The sequence below is a fragment of the Seriola dumerili genome, unplaced genomic scaffold (genome assembly GCF_002260705.1).
Source record: "Seriola dumerili isolate Sdu_G_001 unplaced genomic scaffold, Sdu_1.0 BDQW01000859.1, whole genome shotgun sequence".
Taxonomy (NCBI): domain Eukaryota; kingdom Metazoa; phylum Chordata; class Actinopteri; order Carangiformes; family Carangidae; genus Seriola; species Seriola dumerili.
Window position 1 is genome coordinate 1,143,210 of NW_019175114.1, and position 10,000 is coordinate 1,153,209.

Below are 10,000 nucleotides of genomic sequence, written 5' to 3' on the forward strand. Positions count from 1 at the left end.
GGGGGGGGGGGAGGGGGGGACGGGTGTTTAACGCGAGCTGTGCTCCAACTGCTTCAATATCTAAAGTCAATTGCGTGAGCCTGAAAAGACATAATGCAATCCTCCTGGTGGTAATAACCAATGCTGAATCATTCAGGGGCGGCGGCAGCCTGGGGGGGGGTTACTGCTGCAACCCTTTCCTCAGTGTTACAGAAACCAGGTTCAACTAGGCGCTCTGCGGGTCACATGACCTCACTCAGTCTGAGGTGGGAGGAGACTCGACTTCTGTTCAACTCTGGTTCACTGATGTGATCGCAACCACAGGGGAACGCCACTGAAACCTGAACCTGGTCACGGACCTGGGTCTAGTCCTGGTACTGCTCCGGGTCCTGGTCCCGGTCCTGGACCTGGTCCTGGGTCTGAGCTGATGTTGGGCCCAGGTGATCCGGTCTTTGACCTGCTGAACAGCCTGATAATATCAAACATTAAAATCTGGATGATTATGATTACGTCGGCTCCGGAGCAGCTGACGGTGTTGCCAAGCAACAGTAAACATTGTAGCGCTCCAGTCGTCACCTCTTCGTGGCCCGTTCCTCTCTGACATTCTCAACAGGTAGAAACACTTGGAACGAACCAGCTTCAGTGAAACAGGATCCAAGTGAAGCTGCTCCTTCCTGTCCGTCCACTAAGCTTCCTGGTCTGGACGCTCGTCCCTGTGTGTCCACTAATTTAACACATGAGGAAATACACCATGAATCAGGACAGAAAATGAATACTGAGGGAGTTCAGAGAGTCACAGGAGGAGGAGGAGGAGGAGGAGGAGACACTGCAGACTCCTCCTGCTGGACTGACTGTGCTGAGAGAGACAGGGAGAGGACACGAGTCGTCTCTTAGTCCAGAGTGAGAAAAGTTCAGGTCGACGGCTCCATCACAAACAAGAAGAGGGTCAGCAACAAGACGCTGTTTGTCTCACACACACACACACAGACACACACACACACACACACACACACACACACACACACACACACACACACACACACACACACACACACACACACACGGCCTTGTAGAACTGTAAACACATCCATATTCATGTTGTGGTGCTGACGCTGAGCCACACATTTACACCTCTGATGTGTGTGTGTGTGTGTCTGTGTGTGTGTCTGTGTGTGTGTCTGTGTGTGTGTCTGTGTGTGTGTCTGTGTGTGTGTCTGTGTGTGTGTCTGTGTGTGTGTGTGTGTGTGTGTCTGTGTGTCTGTGTGTCTGTGTGTGTGTGTGTGTCTCAGTGTGTCACACACACACACAGGTGTGTGTGTGTGTGTGTCTGTGTGTGTGTCTGTGTGTGTGTCTGTGTGTGTGTGTGTGTGTGTGTGTGAGCTCATAAGCTTTCTCAGCATCGTCCTGACCTTCTGTGTGTGAGAGAGAGAGAGAGAGAATTTGTGTTTCTAATGCTAATTCCTGATTGGTTAACAACCTCTAGACTGTAATTGGTCAACAGATTCTTTTCTTCTTCTTTTGCGCGATACAAACCCTCCTATTGGTTAATGAGTCTGGCCGTTTGATTGGTTAACACACCTGTGTGTTTTCAGGCCTGGTCGCAGAATCTGGAGTTTCCTTCTTTGACGTGGTGAAGAAAGCACCTGAACCACAGCTGGTCGCCACGCCGCATCCTACAGCACAGGAGGTACACACACACACACACACACACACACTTACACACACGTTGTGGTGTTCAGCTGGGCTCATCATTGGTGGAGTTTGTGTGGGTGGAGATGATCTTCATGTGTTTTAGCCCCAATAAACGTGTTAATGAGACACTAGTGGCGTTAATTCTGCTTCTCTTTAACTCCTGCTCGTTAGTCCGTCCCTGGTTCAGGTCCAGGATCTGGTCTGTGGGCCTGCATCCCCTCACGGTTGCCATGCAACCACAGAGTCAGAGCAGCTGTCAGTCAGCTGATCTCTCTGACCGGTGGAGGTGGTTGAACAGTGACATCACACTGAGCCTTAAAACCAGCCGTCAGGAAGCAGTCACTAAGCCCCGCCCACCTGGAGCCACCATCCAACCCGTGCAGGATTTAGTTTCTCTGAGTGTTTTTACCTGAAATCTGCTTTATTTTGATTGGATCAGTCAAAAAACAGTCAGCCAATCAGAAGTGAGGCTCCTGTTAGCAGCTGCATGTTGAGACAGAAACTTTAGTAAAACATTTCTGTTCATCCTGAAGAACAATCAGTAGCCGTGAGAACCAGTCGCTTCAAACACCTCAGTGCGACTGACAGCAGCAGGTAGTGGATATTTAAACAGGTAGATGTGTCACTCCTGCTCCTCCTCCCCCTCCTCCTCCCCCTCCCCAGTCAGTTTCAGGAAGCTGTTTTAAATTCAGCTCAAGTTTGTTTCTGAGTCTCGTTTCATTTGGACTTTTCTTCGTCATAATGTTACGTTTTCAAATCTGTGTCTCTTTCTGACTCTGGGAGACGCAGCTTCAAAGATACGTGCCGGGTGCAGGGTGGAGAGCGTGAAGGATGATTTACAGCGACAAACAGGAACAAACATCGTCCTCTGAAAACTCAGAGAGCAGCGAGGTGATGAAGAAAGAGGAGAGAAGATGAAGGGAAGGAGGAGAGATGGGATGATGAAGGAGGCGCAGGTCGGAGGAGCAGTGGTGGGGCCTCTCTGTCTTTTTTTATTTCTGTCAATCACTTCTCTGCTTCCCAGGAGGGGGGTGGGGTCACCTCAGGTCGAGCACAGCGCTCGCCTCAACATGTTCACTTTAATTATTTTAAAGAGTGTGACAGCTCGAGCCACCACCACGACACACCAGAGAGACAAACAACAACAACAACAACAACAACATTATGTTAATGAAACAAAACAAACATCAACACAAACACCTGAGCTGCAGAGGCAGCAACAAATGAAAGCCTGGTGAGACTTTTATTTTGAAGTTTAACTCTTCTAGTGCTGCTACTTTTTAACAGATTTAACAGAAAGCCAGATCCGGCCCAGATCCGGCTGCCAGAGTTAGGTCAGTTTCAGTGACATGGACCTGAAAATGCTTTAGGCCCAGTAGCCCCACTCAGGCCAGCCTTGGGCCAGCTTTGGGCCAGCGTTGGCAGCTCTTAGTCAGCATCATCTGCACAATAAACCAACCCGACCAACACACTGTGTGTGTGTGTGTGTGTGTGTGTGTGTGTGTGTGTGTGTTTACTGCACCGGTACACACACTGTTGAGCATCTGTCAAGGTCCAGTTCACTCTGGTCTCTATTATCATAATCACACACACACACACACACACACACACACACACACACACACACACACACACACACACACACACAGACACACACACACACACACACACAGAAAGACACTGTTCTATATTTACCGAAGCAATGCTTTTACCCTCATCGCATTTTAATTTTACACTCTCTCTCACACACACACGCACGCACACGCGCACACACACACACACACACACACACACACACACACACACACACTCTCCAGGGTTCCATGTTATTCTAATGTAGTTGTATGTTTACTGAAGTGATGTTCTCTCATGTTCATCCTCCATAATTAAACAGCACAGCTCATAAATAAATAATGAGCTCCGCTAAAACACCTAGTCTACACACACACAGACACACACACACACACACACACACACACACACACACACACACAGACTCTGAAGGTGCAGCACTGATTAGATGTTGGTGATTGAATATTCTCTCTATACTTTACTGTACAGCAGGCTATTAAATATGAAACAGCAACACAACATGACGTGAAGTGGGTGAAGTGGGTGAAGTGGGTGAAGTGGGTGAAGTGGGTGAAGTGGGTGAAGTGGTCAGTGGGGCGACACATAAACTCTCCTCTGTAGGTTTTGTATGTGTCGACTTTATTTTTTACAGAAACATTTTTCAGTCACAGTTACACTTTTCACCTGGTGTCTGTTTAATTCACATGCGTCACATTAATATTGATGAGGTGTTTCATTTGTTACTGGCTTTGCCTTTTCGTACAGACAGTGAAAGCAGCACGTGGACGAATACAGAGACAAACACACGAGACCACATCACACTGCAGCTCCACACCGTCACATCTTCAGTTGGAACTGTTTTATTGGATCCACGTGTCATTGGTCAGATATCGTCATGTGTGTGCTCCGGAGGGAAACATCTGTCAGCTGTAGATCGAGTTACACACAACGCTAGAATCACGCCTCGACTACATCCTGTTGATCCAGAGTCATGTCAAAGATTAAACATTTGTGTGAATGTTTGTCATCAGAGATTTGATCATATTTTCAGTCCTCCGCCCGGCGACTGTCAGAGCGGCGGCCATTTTGTTTTCAGGTCGTCCGGCCGTCTCATTCTCGTGGACACGATGTCTCCGTAACACCTTGACGGAACATTCATTAGGACTCAAGGATGAACTGATTAGACTTTGGTGGTCAAAGGTCAGTGTAACCTCACAAAAACCCTTTTTAGCCGTTACTCAAGACTTCACACACGGTTCATATTTTCTCTGACTCTGGATAAACAGGAAGTGACCTGGAACTAGTCTGAGTGGCGGAGGGATATGATCACGAGGAGGTGGTTCTAGTTTCACTTTATTGTAATTGGGGTTTTGTGCTGTTACGTTAACGACATCCACCGCCACAAAGGAAAGAGGCAGGACGGCGATGATTTCTACCTGTGTGTGTCTTCCAGGTGTACGACCAGATGTTGAAGCGATACGCCCGATTGGAGGACAGAGTCCTGCAGGAGAGCCGCACCTGATCCGCAGCCACCAATCAGATCTGTCGATGGAAATCGGACGTTTTCAGAAAGTGAATTACTGAAGATAAATTCTGAATGAAATACGTTTCAGTCAAAAACAGTTTTAGAAAGATGATCTGAAGTTTAGTTCAAATTAATTAACGCTGCCAATCAATGAAAATAATGTAGCTTGTATGAATTAGCACTAACGGATAATTACAGCAGGAATCAAAGGCAACAAACAAATGTAAAACATGAATATTTTCATTTATATATTTGAATTAAAAGCAGAATGAAAATCAACCACAGATTAAAGTTGATCAAATTTAGACAAAAGGAACGTTACATATAAATAAACTGATCCCACGTCAGTGTTTAGCTGCTCACCAGTTTTAACTATTCAACAGGTCTGAACCAGGTCTATGTCTGGACCTCTGGTCAAATCCTGATTTTAAAACTGTGATGTCGCCTGATTAAATCACCAAACACATGAATTATAGACAGAGACTGAGCTGTTCAGATCAGAGAGGAAGTCACAAGAGACGGACTGTCTTTCTTCTTGAGTCTCTGACGCAGAGCTCAGCCTCCGTCTGGATCCACTGTAGTTTAGTTTTTATTTCCTTCAGCTCCAGAACATCACAGACTTTTATCAGAGGCAAGTCTTTACCACAAAACAAAATGTTGATTACACAAAACAAACAGAAACACTGGTAGACAGCGGCTCAGCACTCATCTGACCAGTGGAGGAAATATGATCAGTCAGTCAGTCAGTCAGTCAGTTAGTGACATTCCAGATTGTAGGTCTGGCCCTGTTCCAGCCAAAAACTACAGCTGATCCAGGGTCAGTATTCAGCCCAGTTGGGGAAAACAAAGCTTAAGTGAGTTAGTTCTTAATGCAGTTACTGTTACAATTACTGTTGTTTATAAAGTTCCATTCACACAATGTTTTTATTGTCCTGAGCCAAGCTTCAGGATCTGGAACAAACCGGTCTCTACGCCGACAAGGTCCGATCATGTGACACTAAACATCTGTCACACAAACTGGCTTCCTCACAAAAACACCTTTAATCTAAATGGTATTTTAATGTATAATTTGTAATAAACGAAATGATGACATGAGCAGCGTTTCCTGTCAGTCACTGAACAGAATAAATCCTGTTTCACTTCAGATAAGAACAATGAGTTTTCCTGCAGGAGGAAATGAGATTAAAACACCTGTCTCAGGTAAACAGCAGCTGTGGGTTAACAAACAGGAAATATGAATTATCTGGAAATTTGATTACACTGAAAACACATTTCCGTGTCCTCTGTTTAATGACATTCTGCAGTGTGGTTGTAATGCTATTCTCCAGGCGTGGACTAACCGATAAAGTGGGAGCAGCATTTGATTGGTTTTGTTTATCAGTGTTCTCTGTGTCGTCTGGTTTATTTTCCCGCCTGATGCAGCAAGAATAATTTCTGTCTGTCAGTTCAACAACAACAGACCTGTGAATGTGTGGGAGGAGTTAACCTCGAAGGCCAGAGACCAACCAAGTCCACATCAGAGCGTCCGTCATGGTGGATGAACTGGTCAAACTCTGGGGTTTGAGTCCCGCTTTACTTTTTCACTTTTTGTTCTTTTAAATTTTTTTATTTTCAGTTTTCATCATGGACTAAATAAAGATGGCCGTCGCCTCTGGGATGTCACCTGCAGGTTTCTGAAGCTCAGCGTGAGCTGCTCCAAAGTCGCCATCTTGGTAGTGTCTGACTCCGCCCCCTGACTCCTGACTAATCCAAATATGGGCAAAGAGGTGGAGCTATAATAACTGTGGTAAGCATATGCTCCTGTTAGCATCGTTATCAACGCTGAGAGTCTCTGTGTCTTGCTCAAAGGCTAACCGAAGGCTAATTCATTTGCTAGCTAACTGGATAGGTACAGGCTAAGCTAACATGCCAGGTGAATGCAGACACTGATACCTGCTGATAAGTGCTAACATATACATAAACATCATGGAGTCAGGACTGTCTTTACATGGACAAATGAAAGTGTTATTTCCTGTGAACTCCTGGGAGTCTGCTAAAAAAAAAACCATCATTTGAACAGTTTGAATAATTTGCCTCATTAAGGATGAAAAACTTCTGTGATTCATCATTTAATCTTTATAAAATATTGAAACCCAGGTGAGATGTGTGTTCTCATTGTGTCAATCAAGAGTTTGAAGTCACCTGCCGTCCTTTTAAAAAGGTTATCATGATTGAACGAGGAGGTGTCAATCATTCTGCAGCTTCAGTTTAGATAGTATATTTTTAGAGACAAGCTGTGGGCCAATCGTGGCCCGTGGGCCGGACTTCAGACATGTCCTATACAAAACGTTTCAGCTGCGTTTTTCACTCGTCCATCTCAACAAACACAAACTCTAGTCTCCTCTGTGTAAGTGCTGCCATTATACCACAGAAGAAGAAGAAGATGAGGTCATGATGGAGATGTGATGTTTCTGTTTGTTTACTGTTAATGTGAGGAAGGTTCAGCCTCCTCATCATCAATCCACACACACTCTCTGCTCTCCTGTTTTATATACACACTGCTCTGCACTGTCTTTTATAACAAGCTACACACACACACACACACACAGAGTCACGTGTGTTCACACATATGCTGGCAGTCATCCCACTTACTCTTCTCTCTCCACATACACATACAGACACACACACACACACACACACACACACACACACACACACACACAGACTGGATGTAGAACAGTGTGTCAGACTGTGTGTGTGATGAAGTATCTTGTTCTGTCTCTTTCCCTCCACGCCTCTGTGTTTTCTGTGTTTTCATCCAGCTGCTGTAAATTATTGAAAAAACTGAGTGATCAATTAAAAAGATGGAAATATAAAAAAAATTCAAATTCACTGAATAAACTCAGAAGAAGATGAAGCATGAAGAGAGGGAAACATCAGCTGAGTGATCAGAAACATCTTTGCTTTGACTGGATCCTTTAATTTCTTCTTCTTCTTCTTCTTCTTCTTCTTCTGTGGTTTAATGAGAATCAGCTCCACCAGCTGTTCATCTCCATCAACCAGTCGATTCATGTTCACACAGAGGAAGACAGGACTTCACTCAGGTTTCATTTGGACCTCTGCAGTTGTGAACACATTCATTTTCTTTCATATTTTTCTAATGCTAGCTCTCTCTCTCTGTACTGACAAGGTTTCAGGTGTATTTAGCCCCGCCCCCCGTCCCCAGAAGTTGACACGATTGGTTCCTCAGATTTGTGACGTATGAAACCCTGAAACTGTTTTTATGAGACTGTCATTGGTTCACTGCAGTTCAAGGTGGAAACACTCAGTCATGGTGTTGATGATTATTTCATCATCATATTATATAAAAACATCATATGGACGTTAACAAGGTTAAACACTGGATTTTCATCAGAAGGTCTTTAACACCAAGTCCCGTGCACGGGATCGAAAACCACCCTTTTTCTGAGAATTGCCAAAAACAAACCATTGATCATATCCACAATCTGTAAAGACTGACACAATCGTCAGATTTTCAACTTTCTGTCGGTCCGTGAACTAACCATGTGTGACATACACGTCCGTCAGAAAATGTCATAGAATTCAAGCTTCAAATTTTCAATCTTTCCTCCAAATCTCTCCAGTCTACATTTATTTTAAAAATTCCCCCAAATAAACATTTTGTTTGAGCTAAATCATTTAAAAAAAAAAGATAAATCTACGCTTCCCCGCGCAGACACGATGACGTCGATGTCAGCTGACTGACGTATTCACGTCTCACTAACGCATGGAGTTCACCAGGGTTTGTTTACAACAAGCAGAACGTGGATTAAATGGGGAGGACAGACACACGAAGTATAAAAGGTTTGAGTTGTAAAACACAGTTATTTATCATGACAGAGAAAAGACACAGACCGAAGAAAAGAAAGATGTTAGGAAGTTACTGGAAGAGTTTAACTCCTGTGTGTGTGTGTGTATATATATATATATATATATATAAGTGCAGAAACTGTACCTGATATTAGTCAGGAAGTGATGCAGACTGACATGACCATGGTTCCTCTGCATGCCTGTAGTAGAAGTGTTGTATATAGTTGCTTTGAGTGATATGTAAATAGTTAAAGTGGCCTGGTTTTAACAGTTGTAAACATGTCAATAGTTCAGTGTGTATCATAGAGTCCTAACACTTGAGTTCACTTGAAACAAGGTTGTATCTATACCCTAGATTAAAAAGAAATTCTCATAAATTAACAAAGAAAATTATCAAAGTTTTATTTATTTTTTGTGATTTATGGCACTCTAAATGTGTAATGCTATGCTATGCTATGCTATGCTATGCTATGCTATGTTATAATGTAGCCATGGTAGTACAGTGAGCCCACAGTGGTTAAAAACACCAGGCAACATTAACATGTAAACGAACTGGAACCTGTCTCAGTGTTTCTACAGTTAATGAGTGAATGGGACAGACTGATATGACATCAGTGTTGTGACGGAGCTCAGCCTCAGGACCACGTGACATCACTGGTGTTACAGCGTGATGAGTCTGAGGCAGGAGGAGGAACTTTAGCTGGAAAAGCATTAAAGTAACTGGAGAAGGCATCTGCTTGATCCATAGTTTAATGTCGTAAACTGACACCGCCGACTGTCACTTCCTGCCACCTGGTAGGCTCCGCCCCCAAAGCTTGTCATCGCTGTTCTCCAAAAACAAACCATTTGGTTGAATTTGGATTTAAACTAACTTAAAATCCTCCGATTCTGTCTCTCTCTCGTTCTCATCCTCCTCTCTCTCTCTGATAATCTTGTTTTCTCTTCTCTCTCCTCCTCCTGCCTCCTCTTTGTCTCCTCCTCTTTTCTCATCCTTCACAATCCCTCTCTCCTACACTTCTGTCATTGTGATGTTATTGGATTATAGACCTGGGGTTGATAAAGGTTGGCTGGTGTGTGTGTGTGTGAGAGAGAGAGAGAGAGAGAGAGAGAGAGATCACGTGCACGCCATTTCTACCTGGTGACTAATGCCCCAGCCGTGGGAGATTGAGTTAGATTCAGAGGGGCTTTACTCTGTGTGTGTGTGTGTGTGTGTGTGTGTGTGTGTGTGTGTGTGTGTGTGTGTGTGTGTGTGTGTTGTGTGTGTGTGGTGTGTGTTGTGTGTGTGTGTGTGTGTGTGTGTGTGTGAGAGTGTGAGAGAGAGAAAGAGAGAGAGAAATGCAGCAGAGGAGAATGGGTTCACATGAGGAGACGGGCACTGCAGAG

The 10,000-nt window shown here is 44.3% G+C and overlaps 1 protein-coding gene across 1 annotated transcript in view; it reads left to right on the forward strand.

The window, feature by feature from the left end:
* xylb (xylulokinase) overlaps nucleotides 1-5,864 on the forward strand; it is a 15,345-nt gene extending 9,481 nt beyond the window's left edge. The window contains exons 18-19 of the mRNA XM_022766483.1: nucleotides 1,572-1,666; nucleotides 4,697-5,864. Of these exons, the coding sequence (XP_022622204.1) occupies nucleotides 1,572-1,666; nucleotides 4,697-4,765 (164 nt within the window). The 3' untranslated portion in view covers nucleotides 4,766-5,864. The remainder of the gene's footprint in view (nucleotides 1-1,571; nucleotides 1,667-4,696) is intronic.
* The last annotated feature ends 4,136 nt before the right edge of the window (nucleotides 5,865-10,000 follow it).